General features: G+C 36.6%; 1 protein-coding gene across 1 annotated transcript in view; it reads left to right on the forward strand.

The window, feature by feature from the left end:
- Window positions 1–25,423, forward strand: part of NAA15 (N(alpha)-acetyltransferase 15, NatA auxiliary subunit) — a 95,880-nt gene that overhangs the window by 42,309 nt on the left and 28,148 nt on the right. Inside the window, exons 12-17 of the mRNA XM_011944650.1 lie at window positions 207–400; window positions 5,975–6,083; window positions 8,686–8,784; window positions 14,974–15,120; window positions 16,252–16,349; window positions 23,732–23,863. Coding sequence (XP_011800040.1) covers window positions 207–400; window positions 5,975–6,083; window positions 8,686–8,784; window positions 14,974–15,120; window positions 16,252–16,349; window positions 23,732–23,848 — 764 coding nt within the window. The 3' untranslated portion in view covers window positions 23,849–23,863. The remainder of the gene's footprint in view (window positions 1–206; window positions 401–5,974; window positions 6,084–8,685; window positions 8,785–14,973; window positions 15,121–16,251; window positions 16,350–23,731; window positions 23,864–25,423) is intronic.

The following is a 25,423-nucleotide window of genomic DNA, read 5'->3' on the forward strand; positions in this document are numbered from 1 at the left end:
CACCATGTTGACCAGGCTGGTCTTGAACTCCTGACCTCAGGTTATCTGCCCACCCCGGCCTCCCAAAGTGCTGGGATTACAGGCATGAGACGCCATGCCCAGCCTCATGCAATATTTTTTAATGGGAGTTTGGTAATATCAAATAATACTTAAAATTACTAATCTGATTAACATGCTTGTTAATTTTATTAACTTATTGCCTGCAGCAAACATGTCTGACAAAGAGCTAAAGAAGTTACGTAATAAACAAAGAAGAGCTCAAAAGAAAGCCCAGATAGAAGAAGAGAAAAAAAATGCAGAAAAAGAAAAGCAGCAAAGAAATCAGAAAAAGAAGAAGGATGATGATGATGAGGAAATTGGAGGTCCAAAAGAAGAACTTATTCCAGAGAAATTGGCCAAGGTACTTAATAGTAGTGTTCAGCACAATTGAGTGACATTTTATGACCAGCAGTTGTCACTTTCATACTGCTTTATTTGATCAATGTGATTACAGATTTTAGAGCCAAAAATTATTTTATTTTTTAGTATTCTTTCTTTCATATTTTGTTTCTTATCGTGTTTCATGTTTAAAACTTGAGATAATGATCCTGTTCCAAAGTCATGTAGTATAGTATGGCAGAAAAAAATTTTGGCTTTTGAGTCATTCTGATCTGGGTCCAGATGTTAGCTCTTATATTTTCACTGTGTGCCCTTGGACACTTTGTCTAACCTCTCTGATGGTTTTTTCATCTATAAAATGGAACTAAGAAAATTCTTATTTAGAACTGGAGAAAAAAATATATATGTAAAGCATCTAGTGTCTGTTACAGTGGTAACATGCAAGTTTTTATGTCTAGGCTAAATTGAGTTAGTTAAAAACTGAGGACTATATGTGTATCTCCCACTTACCTATGTTGTCAGTTTACATTATTTCTTTTCTAGCCTAAGGCCGTAAATATTTTCCCCAGGCCAAAATCTGACCTGCTGGTTTTAACCATTAAGCTGAAACCAAGGTATTCATTGTTACATGAACCATTTTGATTAATAACATTCCTTTGTCCTTTCTTCTGACCCTAGACATCTTCGTGCTTTGTGTGAAAATAATTGCATAATTTGTTATGTTAAAGCAATATAGTAAGCAATCGCCCCAGACTTTAATTTTAGCCTCACCAGTAAGGAAAATTATAATGCCAAACAAATTATAAATTATAATGCCACCAAGGAAAATTATAATGCCAAACAAATAGAGTTGGAGAATATGTTTAGAATTCTGTTCACCAGAGCAGGTAGACAGTAATATCACATAGACATAGTAATATTGCTATGTGAAATATAGCCATGTGCCTATAGTTCTAACTGTGTTGGAGGCTGAGGTGGGAGGATCACTTGAATCTAGGAGTTTCAGGCTGCAGTAACGCTGTGAGCTATGATCATGCCTGTGAATAGCCATTGCACTCCAGCCTGGGAGACACAGCAAGACTGTCTCTTAAAAAAAAAAAGAAAAGAAAAATAGCGCACACACACACACACACGAAATATAGAAAAATCCAGTTGGATTCTACAAGGATTTATTGACATCTTTTTACAAATAATTGTATACCTGCTAGGAACAAACACAATACCTTTTTATTCTTGGGAATTTATTGGAAGACTACACAGGGAAGCAAGAAAGCAAAGAAAATGGACCTTTCAGACCTCGGAGAATTTCAATCATTCAGGGCATAGGCCTTAAACTTTAGACCTTCCATCTTTATGCCCCTACTTTCTTTATTACTACTACTTTTACCACCTTCACTGCCTGCCTGCTGCCGTCATCACTTTGTCTACTTGCTTTTCCCTTTATCCCATGACTTTCCTTAATGACATTTTTCATTATACCTCTTCATGTTTTCATGTATTTCTTAAGGAGAGGATCTCTTTTGATTATTTAGTTACTGTTTAATAAAGAGTACACCTACAGAGCGGAATTCTTGTACTAGATTTCCTTAAAGACTGTTAGGTTTTCCTTGTGTCCAGGGTGTCATAATTGCCTTCAAGCCAGACAACAACCTGTGGTCTAATTATTTGTAGCCATATAATTAGATTGTAGAGTCTGAGAACAAAGTAATGGCTACAAACAGTGCTTTTGACTGCTTTGTTTGGAAGAAGCTTAGTGCAAGGTACCCTTTTTCGTGAACTGCTCCTCAGTACATATTATTATTACCTGTTAGGTACATAAGACCCTTTTCTTCTTCAGCTGACTTCCTCCAAGATGCCTCTGTCTAAAAGCATCTATACTTACCAAGATCTTCAATGTGGTAACAATGTCAAATTATACCAAGCCATCATAACTAGGAGTGGCTTTGTAGGTTATTTTAAGAGCTGCCTGCCAAGTCTGGCTCTATGGTATATAGTGTCTCCCCCACCCCTCAGCCCCTCCTTTTTTTGGTGATCCTGTATTTCAGCTTTCTTCTATGTGGTAAATGGCAAATTTAGTGTCACCAATTCAGGATAATATTCAGTTATGCGTCGTTTAACAGGGATACATTCTGAGAAATGCATGCTTGGGTGATTTTGTTGCTTTCTGTTGTGTTTTTTGAGACAGGGTCTCACTTTGTCACCTAGGCTGGAGTGCAGTGGCATGATCTTGGCTCACTGCAGCCTCTTCCTCCTGGCCTCAACTGATCCTCTCACGTCAGCCTCCAGAGAAGCTGGCACTACAGGTGCTCACCACCACACTTGGCTAATTTATTTTTATTTTTATGGAGATGGGATTCTACCATGTTGCCCAGGCTGGTCTCAAACTCTTGGGCTCAAGGGATCCACCCACCTAAGCCTCCCACAGTGCTGGAATTACAGGTTTGAGCTACCACACCCGGCTTGGGTGATTTTATTGTTATGCGAACATCATAGAGTATATGTACACAAACCTCGATGGTAAAGTCTACTACACACTTAGGCTATATGGTATAGCTGATTGCTTCTAGGCTACAAACCTGTATAGCATGTTACTGTACTGAATACTGTAGGCAATTGTGATACATGGTAAGTAGGTGTGTTACTAAAATGCCCTAAAAATAGGGCATTATAATCTTATGGGACCACTTATGCAGTTCATTGTTGACCAAAACATCGTTATGTAGCACATGACTATATAAAATAAAATTAAAGCATTATTAAATTAGCAGTAGTTCCAGTAAAGAAGGAGAAAAGGAAAATGGGAATTAGTAAGGTCAGCATTCAGTCAACTGAGTATAAATCTCAGGTCTTGGCAGAAGCTGTATCACTTGTTTCTCCAACTTACCATGAGGCATGAGTTGGTATTTATGAATTCCCTTTTGTAGCAGTCATCCTATGTTCCTCCTTGCCTTCACTCAGCTTTTTTTTTTTTTTTGAGACGGAATCTCACTCTGTCGCCCAGACTGGAGTGCAGTAGTGTGATCTCAGCTCACTGCAAGACTCCGCCTCCCAGGTTCAAGTGATTCTCCTGCCTCAGCTTCTCCAGTAGCTGGGATTACAGGCACATGCCAGCACGCCCACTAATTGTTTTGTATTTTTTAGTAGAGACAGAGTTTCACCACGTTGGCCAGGCTGGTCTCGAACTCCTGACTTGAAGTGATATGCCCACCTCAGCTTCCCAAAGTGCTGGGATTGCAGGTGTGAGCCACCGTACCCAGCCTAGCATTTTTTTTCCCTGTTGTATATACACTTTTCCTTCCAAAGGCTGTGGTTCCTTAGTACAGTATTCTTTCTTTAAAAAGTTGAATCATTTTAAACTTTTTGTTGCTGTGCTGGGAGCTGCTATGCTAGAGAGATATACTCCTTTACAACATATCTAATATGAGGACTAGATTTCAAGTTAGTTTATAAATTTAAAAATTGCATATGATTAAAATTGCCCTTGGAAGTGTCTTAAATTGCCCATTAAGTGCAGTGCAGTCTTATCCTACATGCATTTAACCTAAGTGAATTCAACTCTTCGTGACTGGATGTAATTTTTTCTTTAAGGGAGACAAAGAATAGTATGCATAATGATGGTTAATTCTATCCAGTATTTCTCTCAGTGAACGCTGGACCCCAACTGACTGTGAGATGGGAGGCATGACTGCCACAGTTCATTTCAGTTCTTTTGTGCTTATCTTGGTGTGAACATCTTGCTATGATGATTGTTAATTTGGCATTGAAAACATGGTTTGCATACACGTAATACAAAGTATTTATATTTTTATATCTGCCTTTCTTCAGCTTAAAGGATTTTCAAGGGATATTTTGACGTTTTTTTCCTGAAATACTGATTTTAGACTTGCATTTCTGATTACCTGCTTCCATGTATATATAAAACCTTGTTCTGCACGATGTATGAGTAAATATAGAGTGTAAGATTTCTTGTGGTTATCTATGTATATTTAAACACTTAGATTTACCCTGACAAAGTCTTATCTATGAGAGGTAAACAGAGACTGAGACTACATATCGCAATATCAAACCCAACCCAGATCTCCTTTGGGGGAATATGTTCTTGTTTATTAAAGTTGGAGACAGAATTAATTTATCTGTTTCCTCTCTCCAAGTTCAAGTACTTGATTTAACTAAATATAAATACTTGTATTGATTCACCTGCCCTATAGTCCTTGTTTACCTTTGTAATAGCAGCCATATCTCTGTGATAGCAAATTACCCTGGTCAGTACACTGACCCTCATTTCAATCTGTACCCTAGAGGCATGAAAGCATGATACGGCTAGGTGGCAGGTTTGGTTTCCAGTTCTCTGCCTTTCTCTGATACAAATATTTCTCCCCTTGTACCAGAAATTCCTATATAGTAGAATATGGAGTCATGGGAGCAAGAAGTAAAATATGTGCAAATGTGTGGGGAAGTCATACCTATGAGGGCCTTTATTTTCTCCTCTATCTCTTGGTTCCTGAATCCATAGTTATTAGAGTGACAGAGCCATATATTAATTTCTGGTTCTGGTTTAGAACATGTATCCTTCAAAAGAAAACATTCTGGCACTGGAGCTGGGCTTTTAATCGGTTATTTTATTGTCATGTAAGGCCAACTGCTTTACACACTAGGACATGGTGAGTCCCATAGAATTCACTTCATTGCTTTTCTTTTTTTTGTTTTTAATGCAGTGAAACAATTTTTCTTGCCCAGAAGCTGTTTTGGTGAAACCACAATTACTGTACTGACAGAGGCACATTGACCAGATATGCAAATTCATTTTCCATTAGGGTAAATTGTTCCTGCCTCTGTGATGAGGGAAGGCAGATATAGAATCCAGATGTTCAGTGCCCTTCTGATAAATATGGTGGTGGTCTCCAGCCCTACCTGAGATAAGACAGGGAATAATCTTGTCTCAATATTCAGTCCAGGAGTAGAATAGTAGCACAATTGCATTATACCTGCCTAGTAATGATTACAAGTATATAATTACCATGACATTTATGTAATTAATAAAAAATTGGTAGGAACACAGTTCTATAAATACTAATATTTTAAAATGCCACCTCAATATTCATGTCATTTGAATAAATATGAATTCCTGTAGAATTTATAGAACAAAGCAAGACAGAATGGATAGTGTATGATTTTGAATAGCTTGATTATACTTCACTTTGTTTGAATTATAAAGAACATTCATTCATTCTGTCATGGTCTCTATAGTGTCCTTTGTACTTCTCCTATCCTAGTTCACATCTCTTCTTTTTTCCCCCTTGGCTATCTGACCTGTTTCTCTTTCTGTCTTTCTTTCTCTGGTTCTATTTTATCTACTTCCTTCTTTTTGGATAGTTTCTATCCAGCAATAATATAGTATCTGGGGTTAAAAATCAGTTAAGAATTCTAGAATTCAAAATCCCCTTTGTTTAGGTTATGGGAGGTTAAAATATGACAGTATTTTTCTGGGTGACTGGTAAGTGGTTTTATTTTTAAAAAATAAGAATTTTTAGTAGAATAAAATCACATTCCCCAAGAACCTTACTTTCATTTGTATAATATCTTTTATTTTTGTTAGGTTGAAACTCCATTGGAAGAAGCTATTAAATTTTTAACACCGTTGAAGAACTTGGTGAAGAACAAGATAGAGACTCATCTTTTTGCCTTTGAGATTTACTTTAGGAAAGGTAGGCAATTAGGGTACAGTGGCCCTGATAAAACTGATCACTGTATTTCTTAGGTATAGTCACCCAACTGTGATAGCCTTACCACTGTACGATTATTTAGCAAATGCCAACACAGCTTTCTCAGAGAAATGCCTGCTATAAACAGAATGTGTAGGGAGATGTAGTGATACGATCACTTCTTTCAGGATATTAGAATCAATGATAGATGTACATACATAACTAGGATTCAGGTCAGATGTAATTACCATGTATATGGTTCAAAGAACTGATAATCGTGTGGATAAAATTAGTTAATACACAGAGCTTAGACCTAGTACCTGGTGTATAGTAAGCATTAAATAAATGTTAGCTATTATTAGCTATTGTTATAAATAGAAGATAAAATGTTGGGTCTGGATCTTGAGGGATGGATTATATTTCTAAAGGAAAAGATACATAGAAGGCAGGAGTATCTGTTAAGAAAACACAGGAGTGTGTAAATAATGTTGAGGTTGTCTGAATTGCCTGGAGCAGGTAAAAGATAATGAAGGGTCTTGGTTTCCAGGTTTAGAATGCTTAGAATATATATATAGTAGATAATAAGATTTTAGAGTACTGAGTTAATATTATCCAAGTGGTTAATTGAAAAGAGTTCATCACAAAGGTGATGCATATTAAAGGAAAGGGAAACTGTTTAATAAGATCAAAGAGAAGGTTGTTGCACTAAACAATTTACCTACTAAAGGAAATTGAATAACATGGTACATCTCTATATGAGTATCCATTTAAAAAGTCATGTTTGGCTGGGTGCAGTGGCTCATGCCTGTAATCCCAGCACTTTGGGAGACTGAGGCAGGCGGATCACCTGAGGTCAGGAGTTTGACACCAGCCTGACCAACATGGAGAAACCTTGTCTCTACTAAAAATACAAAAAATAGACGGGTGTGGTGGCGCATGCCTGTAATCCCAGCTACTCAGGAGGCTGAGGCATGAGAATCGCTTGAACCTGGGAGGCAGAGGTTGTGGTGAGCCTAGATCATGCCATTGTACTCCAGCCTTGGCAACAAGAACAAAACTCCATCTCAAAAAAAAAAAAAAAAAAAAAAAGTCATGTTGGCCGGGTGCGGTGGCTCAAGCCTGTAATCCCAGTGCTTTGGGAGGCCGAGACGGGTGGATCACGAGGTCAGGAGATCGAGACCGTCCTAGCTAACACAGTGAAACCCCATCTCTACTAAAAAATACAAAAAACTAGCCGGACGAGGTGTTGGGCGCCTGTAGTCCCAGCCACTCAGGAGGCTGACGCAGGAGAATGGCGTAAACCCGGGAGGTGGAGCTTGCAGTGAGCTGAGATCAGGCCACTGCACTCCAGCCTGGACAACTGAGCGAGACTCTGTCTCAAAAAAAAAATAAAAGGTCATGTTTATCAAAACTAAATGATGTTGGGGAAAAGTTGCTATATTATTCCAAAATAGGATACAGAACTACCTATAAATTGAAATTTTATTAATATATTTACATAGGTGCTTAATATAGAAGTAGCTGGAAAGAAATGGATCAAAAGATAACAAATTGTCTCTTGATAGAATTTCGCGTGATTAAAATATTTACTGTATTTTTTACTTCCCACAATTACTATGTTATAATGTGGAAAATAAGTTTAATAAATAGTCCAATAATTTTCAAACTTTTAACAGTTAATACAACTCCCCCTTTAAAAAAAATTCTTAAATGGAACCCCAAAGTATAAAATTCAAAAGCTGCTATACTTAAATTAGGGAAGGGCAATCTAAAGCCCCATTCAGTTGGCTTCTTGGCTGTGTCCTAACCTCTAAAGGACCCCAGCATTTGGAACCCACTGCAGTTGTGTGAATTGGTAATGACAAAGGTATGACAGTATTTTTGGCTTTTTTAGTATTGGGGACAAGGGAAAGGGCATTAGGAGAAGAGATTGGGGTTTTGAACTTTGATATTGGGAAAATGGTACCAAATCAGGAAAGTTTTATCAAAGAGGTGGTTATAGATAAAACTTGGAAGTGGACTGAGTATTGAAGTGCAAATTTCCATTTAACAGGTGGAGATACTACTGAATCTTGGGAAATACAGGGAAGGGGAGTGGGGATAGCATAGGGAAAGATCAGAGAATGACTGAAAATACAACCTTGGTAACTATTCTACCTTTAGAGGAGAAAGGAGGAGTCATGGATTGACAGGAGAGGAACAGTCAAACAGAAGGGAAGCTGTTTCACTTGTCACAAAATAAAAGAACACCTTCAAATACACACAATGAAATTTTCTAAGTAGTGGGAAAGGTTGCTTTATTTTGAAATTAAGGAGGTTAGGAAATGCACTTCAAATTTTCTTTGCTTATATGTCATTAGTTTAAATATTGCTAAATGCCACCTAAATTTTCTACATTTCACAAAACACTTTTTCTTAAAGAATGTTATGTAAAAAATATTAACTAATGTTGCTAAATTTGAGGAAAATCGTTTGCCTCAATCATATGTTTGTGGTTCTGATGTGATTGACTCTAAATTTACTTTTTCTATTTGTGAAATCTTGGCCCTCCAAAGGAGGCCTCTTATCCAGTGATCAAAATATATCTTACTTTCTCTTTTTATAGAAAAGTTTCTTTTGATGCTACAATCAGTAAAGAGGGCATTTGCTATTGATTCTAGTCATCCCTGGCTTCATGAGTGTATGATTCGTCTCTTTAGTACTGGTATGTTTTTGTTTTCCATTACTTAAGTATTTGATACAGTGGTTGATAGTGACAGTATTAAGTGGTCTGTACAAGTTTATCATAAACCAAATGATTTTAAAGCTGTCGCATATTCAATTAGCTAAGGGAAAAGCAGGGCTATTTTCTTTATGATGAAGGTTTTTATTTTAAGGATACAAGTATTACCTGATTTTGACATAGAATTATTCAGTCCAGATATTTGAGAATCATCTTTGTTTCTGTTTCTAAAAAGTTACATGTAAGTTGAAATTTTGAACCATATTTCGTTATGTAAAACTTCTTAGTAAATTGTTTTAAAATTGAAGACTCTTTGAAATTGACTGTTTTCTCCTTATTTATCTGTATTGTAGATCTGAATTTGCATGAACTATATTTTCTTAGCACAATTCAAGTCATAACATTTTTTGTTACTTTAAAACAATTATCTGTGTCTTCAAATATTTTGGCAATCAGATCAATTAGTTTTATATTAGTTTTACTGTAAAGTAGAACTACAGAATTTTAGACCCTGAATGGTAGAATGTTACAGTAATGGTCTCTCATTTCATAGTGGGAAAAATCTGAGACCTTAAAAGATGACTTATTCTAGGTATCATAGATAGAAACTTAGTAACACAACAGTGACTACAGCCCACATCTTCATATTGTTCTTTCTACTATAAAAACTGTAAATTTATAATAAAGTACTCCTGTAGTCAGGTCATATTGTTATTTTTTGGATTTTTAAGTGACTGGTGGGGGAGAAATAGAACCTTTAACAGAATAATCTATAGAATTTGGAAATAAATATTAACTATCTCATTGCCAACTCCATACATTTAAAACTGAGGAAATTAAATCAGGCATCCCAATCACCAAAAAAATGCTAAATTATCCCAATTGAGAACATCATTTTGGCTGGTGCAGTGGCTCACACCTGTAATCTCAGCATTTTGGGAGGCTGAGGTGGGCGGATCACTTGAGGTCAGGAGTTCGAGGCCAGTCTGGCCAACATAGCAAACCCCCGTCTCTACCAAAAAATACAAAAATTAGCCGGCCATGGTGGCACATGCCTGTAGTCCCAGCTGTTCAGGAGGATGAGGCAGGAGAATCGCTTGAACCTGCGAGACGGAGGTGGCAGTGAGCTGAGATCACGCTACTGCACTCCAGCCTGGGCAACAGAGTGAGACTCCGTCTCAAAAAAAAAACAACATAGTTTTGACTTTCAAGAAAGATTAGACTTAAATTATACTTACACTTGTCCAAAAAATAATTTGTGTTACAAAAACTGAATTGTAGAAGTATTTTTCCTGAATTTTTAAAAATTATGAAAGTAATAATATAACCATATTATAGAAAGTAAAAGAGAATTGGTGTATTTAGTAGTTTGTTTCTCTTTAGTTTTTTTTTGGGAGGGGAGTATAAAAAATAACTTTGCAATCATGGGTCAGAAAATTAAGGATATAAATAATAGTTTAAATTTATTCTCAGTTAAGATGGAGTATATGTAAAGTATTTTCAAAATGAAGCATTTTCAAAAATAACATACACACTGTTATATACTTTATACATATTTTCCTGAAAGGTAGTAAAATAACCTAAATCCTTTTGAGTTAGATACTTTCTTTAGAAATACAAATTTAAAGTGACATATTTAAATGTATTTGCTTATAATCAGTATGTAGATCGATTAACATGAGTGTTTTCTTTCAACAGTTGGTTTCTGAAAATTAAAATACACATGGGTGTAGAATGATTAATAGTTAGAACTACTGAGTATCTATACTGGCTATTCCCATTGCTCTATGTGTTCAGCTGAAATCGTCATCACTTTACAAAGTGATCTAATTTTGACTGACTTTAGGCAATGAAATTAGGTTGTGATTATTTGCAGTGGTAAAGATCTGTCTCTCAAAGGCCTTTAAGAAGTTGGGTAGACCGCTTCATTGCCTTTATCGAAAATAAAGGCATACGTGAAAATACAGATATCCAAATAGTAGCATCTTTGTTTTATACCCCAAGGGTTTCTTTAACTAAAATATTTGGTACTTTAAAAAAATATTTAATTTAGAAGTAATTTTTCAGGAATATATTTGTCATGTTAAGATACACTGTTGTAACTGCTTCTTTACAAAGAAACCCTCACAGACACCTTTCTGGAGAGTATGGAGGAAAACAGTGCCTCCACACCTATTTCATCAGTTGTGGAAACTTTGCTGAATGAATATGGATTTTAGCATGGTTACTGGCACCCTCCAAATCTCTAGAATATGTTGTTTTAAAACAATGCCACATGCAATTATTTACCATATAGGAGCACTGTCCTTTTCTTATTATGAGAATGATTTAATACCCTTTGAAATTTTTTTATGATTTCAAATTTTAAAGTTTTAGGACTTAAAACAATTAAATTATATTTCTGGTCAGTGCTAAGTAAAAGATAGGCGCTTATATATTCTATTTGTCTTATTATTTTCTTAAATGTTTATATCTCCTAAGTGCTTTTAAAATTAGCACTATTTGACTGCCTTGATCTACAGTGAAACTTAGGTTTTAAACTCATTTTTCTTTTATCTGCAGAGATTTTTTTTATTTTTTATTTTTATTTTTATTTTTTTTTTGAGACAGAGTCTCGCTGTCACCCAGGCTGGAGTGGATCTCAGCTCTCTCCGCCTCCCGGGTTCACGCCATTCTCCTGCCTCAGCCTCCCGAGTAGCTGGGACTACAGGCGCCCGCCACCACGCCCGGCTAGTTTTTGCATTTTTTAGTAGAGACGGGGTTTCACCGTGTTAGCCAGGATGGTCTCGATCTCCTGACCTCGTGATCCACCCGTCTCAGCCTCCCAAAGTGCTGGGATTACAGGCTTGAGCCACCGCGCCCGGCCCGAGATTTTTTTTATACTTATGTATCTCTCCTCCAACCTTCTTTAATAATCTAATTTATTGTTTATTATTTAAACCTTGTTTAATACTTATTAAATTATAAAATTTTTTATTTTTTTAAGCTTTGTTTAATTTTCTCATTTATTTTGCCATTTTGAGTTGTAATCACTTACTAGGTTGTGAACAGTCATTACCTCACACAAAATAAGAACATTTTCTACCCAAATTATTGACAATGCCAGCTAGCCTGAGAACCCTGCAGTCCCTTTTGCTAAGAATCAGCCACCTTTTCATTGTGTGTTTTAACCATTGGTGCTTGCTTAATCTATTCGTTCTGTTAATAAGCTAATAGCATGAACCAAACATTCCAGTTTAAGATGTCAAAAGACCCAAATCAAAAGCACCTTAGAAAAAGTTTTATTCCCCTTCTCGCCCATCAGTTACTACTTTTCCTTGATTCTCAAGACTTATTACTCTTTCGTGGAAGGTAATTGAGTTAGTAGGGGATTTTCTGCTTTCCTGAGGCCTTGATGTTTTTTGTCAGTTTTATCACGTTCAAAGGCTTTTTAGAGTTTTTCTCCCCTGTCCACTAGTCTTTAGCAGTAAATGGACATCTGATAATCTGTGACATTTTCTTAAAGGTACACGTAAAATTTCATTACATAGAATTCCATAGGACATTCTGGGTTTTACTGCAGTAGAATTTTTTTATCCTTTTTGTAATTGATATTTTCCTGGAAGTTACAATTCTAGTTGTCTGTAACTGTAATTTCCAGGAAAATATCCAGAAAAGTTTAGGAGAAAATTAGTAGGCCTCAAATCTTTTGGAATCAGCTATTAGTGAAGTTATTTGCTTCTAATTTTGTAGAGGTTTTTTTTTTCCGCAGTTTTAATTTTTCTGGGAGATTGTTTAATCTGATTAAAACAAGTTAAAAAAGATAATGAAAACCATAAAAATCCCTTGCCTATCCCTCTCTTCATCAACTATGATACAAACTATGCAGATACTTTCTACATGTAAAGTATCCTGAAAGCTTTTCAGGCAAACCAACAAGGCCCATGTAAATAATTTTTATTGTACAGAAGATACATACTTTTTGAGATAATTAATGTTCATTGCAGTTGGCTGTAACCTATTTTAATTACTTTGCTTCCTGTTCTCTCTCTATTCCTGCTTCTCCACTGAAAAACAAGTGTTGAGAAATTGTCAAAACCAAGTTGAAAGTACAGCCATAAGTTAAGCTAAAGTATTTCACTATAGCTCATTTACTTGAACCACCCAGTTTTATAGAATAATAGAAGAAATGCTATTTAACCAACAAAGAGCATGTCAGTGAATTATTCAACTAATAATTATGTATAGAATATTTCACTTAGAAGATGTTTCCTACTGAGTTCATTATATGTTTTAAACTTAGATTAATGATCCATTGGCAGGATAGTGGGTCATTACCAGCACTCAGAAACCCAAAATCGAAATAGAATAGTGTAGAAAAAATCAGCATATGTTACGCACAGTAAGTGTTCTGTGAAACTTTTGCTTCACATAAGGTATGGATATAGAATATGTATTTGTCTCAGTACAGATACCTGATTGAAGTGAAAATTTGAAAGCCATCACCATAGTTCCCAGCCATAAGGAAAATCTACTTAATGTTTTCACACTGTGATAAAAATAGTAACTATGATTTATTGACTACACCCCATTACATAATTAGCACTTTTACACAGTAGCTTTTCCTTACTGTAAACCTTTCAGATTAGATATCACTCCAGTTTTATAGATCAAGAAATAGGTTCAGAGAGGTTATGACTTATCCAAGCCTGGATCCATACCGAAGTCTACTAACTTCAAAGCTCCAGACTCTCTATACCAAAATGATAATGAAACAAAGCATAACTTGGATTCAATCCAGAGGAATTAGGGTCTGCTTTCTCTAAATCCCAAGGCCTGGGAATATGATGACAACAGTGCATTTATTTATTTATTTGTTTAGAGACAGAGTCTCACTCTGTCACCCAGGCTGGAATGCAGTGGCATGAGCTTGGCTCACTGCAACCTCCGCTTCCCAGGTTCAAGCTGTTCTCCTGCCTCAGCCTCCTGAGTAGCTGGGACCACAGGCGCACACCGCCATGCCAGGCTAATTTTTTTATTTTTAGTAGAGACGGGGTTTCGCCATGTTGGCCAGGCTGGTCTCGAACTCCTCATCTCAAGTGATCCACCCGCCTTGGCCTCCCAAAGTGTTGGGATTACAGGCGTGAGCCACCGCGCCCAGCCTATTTATTAACAGGAAAATGCTTTGGTGGTCATTGGGAGTTTATTATATAGTGATAGCTCAATTTACATAGTTTCTGAAATAAAGGTCAGTAACATCAACCATATTTTGTTTTGTTTTTAATTGAAACACATGTGCCTTACTTGGGTATAGAGGAAGATAGAAAGGGTGAGGAAAATTTGTTGTCTTCAGCATTACATAGTTGCTGTGATACTATTTACCAGGTAGGTTGCTGCTTTGCAGACCTTAAGGTTGAGGGGGGCAGCTCTAGGGGTTTAGAAGGCTGTGAAACTACATGTTTTTTCATCTACTTTGCTTACAGTTCCTTTTTGGAAATGAATCTTGTGTTAATAAAATTCTTTGAATGCCTTTAGAACACTAGATTGTTCTGCTGACATATATTCTTTTAAATGTATATTGCTGGGCATGATGGTTCATGCCCAACAATCCCAACACTTGGGGACGCCAAGGCAAACAGATCTCTTGAGCCCAGGAGTTTGAGACCAGCCTGGGCAACATGGCGAAACCCCATCTCTACAAAAAAATAGAAAAGTTATCTGGACATGGTAGCTTGCACCTGTGGTTCCAGCTTCTCAGGAGGCTGAGGTGGGCAGATCACTGAAGCCTGGGAGGTTCAGGCTGCAGTGAGGCATGATTGTGCCACCGCACTCCAGCTTGGGTGGCAGTAATCGATCAATCAGTCGATTTATATAGGTAAGCTCTTTTTGCAAATGTTAAATTATCAGTAGATTGTTTTTGTATATAATTGCCGTGTTTCATTGGCCTCATCATTAAATTAACTCCTACAGGCCGGGTGTGGTGGTGCACACCTGAAGTACAAGCTACTTGGGGGCTGAAGTGGGAGGATTGCATGAGCCTGGAAGGTTGAGGCTACAGTGAGCCATGGTTGTGCCACTGTACTCCAGCCTGGGTGATAGAGCAAGACCCTGTCTCAGACATAAACAAAAACCAACTTTTGTAAACTTTATCAGAGTATTCAACTGCTAAGATTTTATTTTTAATTTATTCAGCAGTGTGTGAAAGTAAAGATTTACCTGATACAGTTAGAACAGTATTAAAACAAGAAATGAATCGTCTTTTTGGAGCAACGAATCCAAAGAATTTTAATGAAACTTTTCTGAAAAGGAATTCTGATTCATTGCCACACAGATTATCAGGTAATCACTTTATTTTATCCTTTCTTAGCCTTCTAAAACAACTTCAGTAATTTTAATGAATCAACAATAATATCAGGTACACATTTTTAGAATGGAAGTGGCAATGTGTATATGTTACATTGTGATCCTATGAAAACAAGCAGCTTAAATAAGCTTCCTAAGCTGGGCACAGTGGCACATACTGGTAGTCCCAGCTACTCAGGAGGCTGAAGCAGAAGGATCACTTGAGCCCAGGAGTTTGAGGACCAGTCTGGGCAACATAATGAATGAGACCCTGCTTCAAAGCAAAACAAAAACGAACACACACACACACACACACACGCTTTCTATACATTTTTAAATTTCTTACGGCAAAATAATGACTACAAATCAAGGTCAGTAGCCTCTTCTGGTTCAGCATTGGCATTACAAAGAAGCAGGTGTAACTGAACTTGAATGTATATCATAAAATGAAGGTAGAGCTTTCTTTAATTTCCTCTTTCATCTTTGGGGTCTTAAAATTCACTCAGGACCATCCTCTTCCATTTCTCATTCTTATGTAGGTATCAGACTTGACAATGCTAAACACCTGAAATTATCTTCACAGTTTGTGAGAAACCTAAGGCAAAGGTCTGTGTCAATGAGCCAAAATCTGACCTTTGTGGGACCACATAGGTAGTACTTTTCAAATACCTGGCTTAAGCCCAGCAGCTTTGTATGTCTTTGTGGAATCCTGAATTCAGCATTTTGGCTCACACTGTCAAGACAGGATAGTCCCCCAACCTCCAAATTATTCTGCTTATTTCAGAAAGAAGACTATCATGGTCCCACCACAAAAAGACAAGTATTATTAGAATGCTTGTGTTTCTTCATAGTCTCCTTTACTGTGCATGTTTTGCATATACATTCTATTTTATTGGGTAGATATACGTGGTAAAACTCTTATCATTCTCTTACTTTGGATGGTTAAGCTAATCCCCTTAGAATTATTATTTTTTGAATAACAGTGTCTCAAGTAGTTGTTCCCATTCTTCTAATAAAGTGGCACACCCTTGGTGCACATGTATCTTGTTTGCCTTTTATATTTAAATAAGTAGAGGATAAGATGTTGGTTTTACCTTGAAATAAATTTCCCATTTCCCTCTCATTTAGCTGCCAAAATGGTATATTATTTAGACCCTTCTAGTCAGAAGCGAGCTATAGAGTTGGCAACAACACTTGATGAATCTCTCACTAACAGAAACCTCCAGGTAAAGAGTTTTTCATAATCTCTCTGTAAGAATACTGAACTACTTTTTTCACCAATAGAAATAATTGGTTATTTATACACACTGTTCTTTAAATCATTATGAATCTGGGTCAGAAACAACTTATCTTAAAATTTATTTAGGCTACTTGGTATTCAGTAACTAGTTTCACATCTGTAGTTTGGAATAACTTTTTAAGAAATATGTTTTAATAAAATCATATATATATTCCATAGTCATTTTTGGATTTCACCTCATATCTGCATTTCTGAGCAAGCAGTGGTCTCAGTGAAGATTCTAACATGTTTAAGATGTATTTCGGCTAGGCGTTGTTGTTCGTGGCCTGTAATCCCTGCACTTTGATAGGCCGAAGTGGGCAGATCACTTGAGCTCATGAGTTCAAGACAAGCCAGGGCAACATAGTGAGACCCCCATCTCTTAAAAAAAAAATCAGTCAGATGTGGTGGCACTGTATTGCCAGCTACTTGGGGGACTGAGATTTGAGGATCCCTTGAACCTGAAAGGTTGGAGCTGCAGTGAGCTGTGATTGTGTCACTGTACTCCAGTATGGACAACAGGGCAAGACCCTTTCTCAAAATAAAGAAAGATGTATTTACTAGGGGCTAAATAAAAATACTTACTTTGTAACTTGTAATACAATATGAGATTAAGTTAAATAAAAGTTAATATGGGTATATTGTAAAATACTGTAGTTTAAACTAGAAACAAATGGATAGCTACCTCATGTTATAATTTGCCAGATAAACATGTATATGCTGAAAGACAGTTATTAATAAATATATAATAGCAAATTGAAGGCAGTATCTTTAAGAAAGAAAAATTAGACTTGTTAGTTGTACCATTTAGATTAGAACCTGGATTTAAAATTCTAACCTAGGTCCTTTGTAACCTGGATTTAAGTTGCTTTGTAACCTGGCACAGTTTGTAGGGATTTTTGTATCTGGAAACTGAGTAGCATTTTCTAAGTGAAAATATTAAGAAAGCAAATAGGAGAAATGCAAGTCAACATGAATCAACAAAAAAGATAAGAAGCAGACTTACTTAGGGGTTTGGTTGAAAGAATTACTTGTTTTCATGAACTGATTTTTCTTGCAAATCATTCATGTTTGAGACACTCTTTTCTGCTTAGTTATTGGATGTGCCTTAAGATGCTCTTTAATTTGAACACAAGGTTGAATACAGTGTTTGAGTTTGCTAGCTGGTTCTAAGCTTTCAAAAATATTAAAAGGCATATGTGCAGTTAATTGATACTGGCATTGTAAATCTAGATGTTTATACCCAGGGCCAGGCTAGGCTGAGGTAACATTGCTGCCTGAGGTCATTCACATGCTGAGAGTGAGTGACTTTTTAAATATAGCACCCTGTATACCTTGCTTGCCTCACCATAGTCCCATTCCTGTTTCTACAGTCATCTCTGCTTAGCCTTTTGTATAAATCCTGCAATTCTGGAGAAATGGTTAAATTAGCCCTTGAAGAACATTCTAATAGAATGTATATCCAGGAGTAAATAGCTAAATATGTGTATTTATTTCTTATTTTATAAATCTCTTGCTGTTGAAATGTCTAATAAATTCACAGTAATAACCTTTTTTTGACCAGTTATAACATGACTTGTTTTCTTTCCTTAGACATGTATGGAGGTATTGGAAGCCTTGTGTGATGGTAGCCTAGGAGACTGTAAAGAAGCTGCTGAAGTTTATAGAGCAAATTGTCATAAGCTTTTTCCTTATGCTTTGGCTTTCATGCCTCCTGGATATGAAGAGGATATGAAGATCACAGTTAATGGAGATAGTTCTGCAGAAGCTGAAGAACTGGCCAATGAAATTTGAACATCACTAAACAAGCAAATGAAATGACTTTGGACCATATCTAGTATATAATATTTTTGTCACGCACCTGCTGCATTGCTCTAACTTACACAGAATGAGAGGAGTAAATGTTCTTGCCTTCAAATAGTGTTTTACGTTTTTTATCCTGCTGAAAAAGTATATATAAAATATCTAACATTACAGGATAGAGGTTCAGTTTCTTAAAAAATTAAAGCTGCTAAAATTGAGTGGTTAAAAAAGATACCTTATCCTATTCCTACCCACCCACACATGTTTTTAAATTAATTTATATAAAATCTGGAGGCTGTTACAGCTAACAAAGCAGGTGTGTGGCAGAAATATTACTTTAAATTTGTCTTGTGAGATTTTACTATATCTCAGACAGCATAAATGCTGTTTTAGCACTGGATTCTTTCACTGAGCACAAAGAGTTGTTGGGGCTTTAGCATCTGACTGATTTTGTTACGGGGTTGATTCTGACCATAGGAAGTATGCAATGTGAATCACTATTTACAGAGAAACCTACAACAGATGCTTGATGTTGTAGAAACTGGGACATATAGATACCAAGCAAAATTACAAGAAACCTATAAGGTGTTCAATACGCTTGTGTTTCCAAAATTCACTGTACATGATCAGTTTGGTGTTCTTGTACCACAGTTTTTAACTGAAGGAACCAGTTGTAACAGTCTCAATTTTAACTAAAACTTGAAGAACTAAAACAACAATGCAAACCTTTCAGCATTGTTTGGCCAAACTTGTTAAAACTGTAATGCAAGAACCAAATGCACTGTGATGTGGCACCAACTAATTAGCAAGCATGAATTTTTCACCCAAGAGTGAAAAAAGGAAAATCTACCATGGCTTGAAGTTAAACAGCAGAACTCCTGACTACCATTCTATGACTGATCAAAAGACTAATAGTTTAAAACCTCAGCAGGCCTTGTTCACGATATGCAGAAAAAAAAGTGCTGCAGTTTAGATACCTCTGGAATTTTTCCACAGTGTCACAGGTTTGTAATACTTGAAGCCCTACATTTCTAAGAATATATTTCTTGCTCAGTCGTTTCAGGCAAGCCCAAGACTTTGTAATTTTTAAAGGGCCCAAGATTTTTTTTTTTTTTTTCCAAATAACAGACCAGCTTCTTTTTCTTGCAGTTACAGATGTAATTTCCTTTTTGTTGTCAAACATAAGGTACCAAATATGATGCAATAAATTGTTTTGAAAAACAGTTGTGTGAATATTTCAACTAATCTGTGTTGGGCTTCTGTGAAATAGACAGGTGGAAACAGAGGTGCAAGCCAGAGGCAATGTAATAATGCTGTAAGGCTAGTGCAGATGGGAACTTTTTAGAAGGGGCTAAGTGCTGGTGTCAGGGAAATTCCATAATGAAGTAGAATGCTGCTCCTGCATTAAGATTTCATTGAGGGCAAGGATGGTGGCAGGTACTATGAATGTAACTCATAATTTAAAAGGAAAACTAAAAACTATTTTGATTGGGAAAATGAGCCTTAATTTGTTAAACCTATACACTGAGAACTAGCCTCAGGCTTAATATTCTCATTGCATTTGCAAGATCTGAGCAAATAAGATTAAGTAAAATGAATCAATTGTATATATAATTGACCTTTTTGTGGAACATGTAGTTTATAGAAAGTATACGCTAAAGGGAATTTGCCGAAGACCTTTTACTGACTGAACAGTTGTGCTACAATCAACCTTTCATAGTACATGACCTGCATTCCACATCCCAGTCTAACAGTTCAGTAGTGATGTAAAGAGAAGTACAAACTGAACTCCAGTGCTTCGTTATGTTTTATTAACTGGCCCTGTCTCAGGAACATCTTAACAGATGGCAAAAAAACAAAAACTTTTTTTCAACTCCTATGAGTGGCAACTGAAGTTTTTATTGTTGGGAAAGAACACTAGTCCTACCTCTGCCACTAATGAGGTGTTTGGAGGAGGTACCAGCCATATAATAGGGGGTGTATGTGTGAATTTTGTTTAAACTCTACTGTATATTGAAATGAAATTCATCTATTTGTCTTGACAATGTTCAAATGATGTAGATTGTCTCAGAATGAATATTCATAAGTACTCAGAACTCTTTAAGATGCAGATGCCACCCGCGAGGAGCTAAATTCCTAACATGTATATTGTATTCCAACCCAATTTTACTGGAACTATTGAATAAATCTTTTATTTTCTTTCAGGTTTACTTGATAGTGGATACATTGGTGTCAGAGGACCTTGATTGGGTTCATTTTATGTCCAGACATCACCCCTGAAACACTGTACTGTACTACCTTGCTCTGAGTAGTATCAACTGGATCGTCTCATATTTGCCTCATTCATCCTATTAATTTCAGATGATACTGTGGGGGAAAAACAGGGTTAGAAAAACAAGTGGAAAAAATGGAGTGATGTTGTAATCTAAACAAGTGCCTTATGTTTATTGCTAAGAACTGGTGTTACCAACCCTTTTGAGAAGAAAGGGTCTCTTGACCTGTATTAACATAGGAAAGTAAAGTTCTTTTTGTTTTTCTTTATATTCAGCTACTCTTGTCATTTCTCGTTGAAAAACTAAAATCTGACTAGGTTAGTTTACTCAGCTTTAATTAGATAGTTGAGTCATATATTTTCAGCATTTTTCTGTATCTTATTTATTATGCACAAAAATAAAGTGTGATCTCTAATAGCATGGCTAAAGGTAATGCCAATATTAGTGAATAGCTTTGCTGTGGGCTTTATCAGGCCCTTGTTTTCCACAGTGTTGTTTGTACTCCCATGTTGTATTGTATTAGAGCTGTGAAATGAAAGCCGTGACTTTATGAAGAGATAAAAAAAAAAGTGTGGTCCAGATTCAGGTAGGTTGTGATAAGTTCAGGGAAGTCTTTTGTACAATTTCTAAGAATATTTCAGTTACCATGTATAGTATTTGCGAAAAGCTGTAACATCAAATATTGGACTTTGTTGCAAGATAGGTATATACTGGTGTCAGATAATTAAAGCCTTAAATTTTGAAATGAATCTTTGAGAATTCAAAGAAAGACTGACCTTTCAGATAGAAGGCAGTCTTTCTATTACAGCTCATGCCCCACTTCTTTATAGACAAAAGTTTCATGATACCATTCTGCTATCATCTAAACTTTGCTGAACTATACTACCAACCTACATTAAAAACAAAGTCCCATGCAATGGCTGTGTTAAACCATAGTGAGCAGAAACTTAAATTTTGTTCTAATTTTGATGGTTGAAAAATTTCAACCTGTAGCAATAAAACATTTTTGGAAAAGATTACTGAATTGCACTTTTACCTTTCAGTATGCAGTCTGAGATGGATGTTGAAATTAAAATATTGGTAATGTGCAGGAGGTTCTGGAGAAAATAATGCTGGTATTTTTGTTTTGTTTTGTTTTTGAGACGGAGTTTCGCTCTTGCTGCCCAGGCTGCAGTGCAATGGCGCGATCTCGGCTCACCGCAACCTCTGCATCCCAGGTTCAAGTGATTCTCCTGCCTCGGCCTCCAGAGTAGCTGGGGCTACAGGCATGCGTCACCACGCCCGGCTAATTTTGTATTTTTAGTAGAGACAAGGTTTCTCCCTGTTGGTCAGTCTGATCTCGAACTCCCGACCTCAGGTGATCTGCCCACCTCGGCTTCCCAAGATGCTGGGATTACAGGTGTGAGCCACAGCACCCAGCCAATAATGCTGTTTTAATAGAAGAGTATCTTTTATGTGCTATCTTGGTTATATAGTATATTCAAACCAGCTGCCTCCATCAGGACACACCCCCTCTTTTGTTGTTGATGTTTTGTTATAGAGAGGGGATCTCACTATGTTGGCCAGGCTTATTGATTGCGAACTCCTGGCTTCAAGCAATCCTCCCACCTCAGCCTCCTGAACAGCTGCGATTATAGGAACAAGTTACCATGCCCAGCTTAGGACACACCCCCTTTTATGAAGATATATTAAAAGTAGGGAGAGGGAGCAGCATATTATAGGAAAGAAGATCTAAAAGTTTCTAGTGCCTCAGTTTATCCAGTTGCCTTTGAAACAATGCTGTCTTGGGATTGTAACCAGAAGAAAGAAAAAAACTGGTACTATATAAATTAGAACTTTTACTAACTTGTAGTCTTAAATTCTATGTAGCAAAACCAAAATACAGACTTTGATTCAAGGGTGCTTATACCAAAAGTAAAGTTGATACTTGGCAATCTAATAAAACTATACTGTGGTTCTTACATTTTAAAATTAGGCCTTTGTCCCTAGTTTAAGGGTCTGCATTATCTAATAAAAGTGGTATAATTCTTCCTAACTGAAAAAAAGGTGGTGGTGGTGAAGATGTGATGGAAAATTTTCTCTGTGATATAAAGGTTCCTGCTGTTGCTAAATCTTCAACTAGGTCTCAATAAGTACAAATTTCCCTCAATTAGAAACAAGGTAGGAAGTGAAGGGATTTTTGGAGTGTGTTCTGGATCCCAAGGCTTGCTTTCTGCTAATAATTACATTTATCTTCCAATTTAGTTACCGTGCATTGTCTAACAAAAACAAGAAGCCTCTCTTCTTATTCTATGGCTGTCTTCCCAATCTACCATGGTTTCCCAACTTTGGGCTTTTATAAGTACTGCTTGTTTACTTTGATCTGCAAGTTTACCAGGTTCATTGTCCCGTGCTTAATGCCTTATCACAAATGGGATAGGAACTGGTTTCTTTCTAAAGTGATTGATCTTCCAAATCTATCTGATATTTCTTTATCAGTAGTGAAAAATTAAATTGGCTGCCACTTCTCATCTCTTTTCCAACTACTTATTTGCCTTCAAGTAATCATACTGTCACTTGATATCTTTAAAAATGAAAAGGGAACCATTTAAAGAAGTAGGTAATAACAAACCTATCTCTTAGATTCTTCCCTTTCAAGTTCTTAACTCTAGAGTACTAAATACTAATTCATTCCTTCAGTGACTTAATACATTTACTATGCATTAACAATAAAAGTATTTAGAAACATATTTAGCATTATTGTACAACTAACATTTGTTCGGGAGTTCATAGAAAAGGACCTAAGAATAAGCCAATTACTTCACTTACACCTTTTTATAAACAGTTTTAGTTAAAAGCTTACTTGGTATTTCAAGCATTCCATTTCATGTCGCATTTTTCATTCACCTGCCAGGATGCTTTTTATTTGAGAGAAATATCCATTTATGATATGAAACTAAATGTTTCAGACTCATCCATTTTTAATATGATGTATGAAATCTTAAGGGTTTATCCTGGGTACATTGTGGTATAAAGGTATAGCGACTACGACAGTATATACAGATTGTATAATAGCTGTAAAAGACTATTAACTTTTAGGTCACCTGCCAAAGCCACAATTTTTTATCCTTTATCTGTTGATGTAGAATATTCCCATTCATCTTCTCGTCCTTCTCTGTTCTTAAGGAATTCCTTCAAAATACTATCCATCCATTATTGTGTATATATGCTAGGAATATATTTCTCACATCTAAATTTTGCTTTTTTCCTATAGTTTGTCAGAGGAATGGCTGTGAATGGATGCCTGGAAGGACCATCCTCTAAATTTCTCAGTTGCCTGTTCTTTGTGGCATTGGTTGGCAGTGAATCTACTCATCCTTTATGTCGTTAGCAACCAGCCACCCAGGTAACATCATGCCATTGGAACTAAGTTACTACAAGGATTGTCACTCAGTTTTTCATCTTTCAGACAGTATAAGGATACTGGTAACATACACACCTACTAGAAGGCTCTGTTTTTTGTAGCCCAGTATCTCCACTTTTAATCATTACAAGTAAGACAAAAGGTAGGGATATGCGATGATTCTTTCTGGACACTTGGCTCACAGTGTCCATCACAACAAATAGCTGTGACCCACAGTTAATCTCTACTGAGGCTAGGCAATTGAATCCTTTAAGTCATAAATTTAACATTGGTTGTGTATTAGAATCTGAGTGAACTGTAGAAAATAAATCTTAATGCCCAGGCTCACCAGCAAAGATTCTGACTGAAATGATCTGGAGTCAGGATTACGCATTGGTCCTCCTTTATTTTCTGTCCTCTCTTTTCCTCCCCTCCTCTACTTCCTTTCCTCCCTTTCCCAGTGATTCTAAGGTACATCTAAAATTGAGAGCTATTGTCTGATGAAGAAGAAGTTAAAAAATACTTTATACTATTGGTTTTTCTCAGAAATATCAGAGGACAGAGAGGCCAGGTGCAATGACTCACGCCTGTAATCCCAATACTTTGGGAGGCCAAGGCGGGCGGATTACCTGAGGTCAGGAGTTTGAGACCAGCCTGACCAACATGGAGAAACCCTGCCTCTGCTAAAAGTGTGGTGGCGCATGCCTGTAATCCCAGCTACTGAGGAGGCTAAGGCAGGACCTGGGAGGTGGAGGTTGCTGTGAGCCGAGATTGCGCCAATGCACTCCAGCTTGGGCAACAGGAGAGAAACTATCTGAAAAAATGATAATAATAATAGTTGTCATAGATAGATGCTTGGGTTTTTAAGTGAGTATCAGAGCACGGCAACGAGTCAGCAGGCTTTTAAATAAGGATTAGTGGTAGATACTACTCTCTGAAAATACAGACATACCTGACTCCCAAATACGTCTTCTCTTGCTTTCCCTACAAGACTGCATTTTCCATAAATTAATGAATTACTGCTACAAATCTTACATGTGAAAGGATCCATAATTCTGGGACAGACAGAATTCAAGGTGAACATGTTGGCCTGTTAGTGTCGAACCTGGGAAGGAGATTTATTTGCTACAGAATCGTATGTCAAGCCAAAATTTACCTTATGAGATTTGTTGAAATAACATTCTGGATAGAACTCCCAAATCTATCCAATCTAGTTTGTTTCTTATTGGTTAAAGAATATTTGATAATGAGTCAGGCTGTGTTGATACTGTTGATCACCATTCTTGAGTTTATAGACATTGATGGTTTTCGATAATTTTATAAACTGGGAGGTCTACATATTTTAGTCTGTTTTCACATAGGTGCCTTGCCTTATGCTTTAGTTACTTTTCTTTGATCCTTGTGACTTAGCTGCTAAATACCTGGTATAAATACTCGGTGCTTTGGTATAACAGTAGTATAATATAGTTAAAAATAAGCTTTTAGGTCAGACAGAGCTAGGTTTAAATCCTGGCTCAGGTCCCTTGGACAAGATACTAAGAATTTTTTTTTTTTTTTTTTTTG

The sequence above is a fragment of the Colobus angolensis genome, unplaced genomic scaffold, assembly GCF_000951035.1.
Source record: "Colobus angolensis palliatus isolate OR3802 unplaced genomic scaffold, Cang.pa_1.0 Scaffold235, whole genome shotgun sequence".
NCBI classification, from domain to species: domain Eukaryota; kingdom Metazoa; phylum Chordata; class Mammalia; order Primates; family Cercopithecidae; genus Colobus; species Colobus angolensis.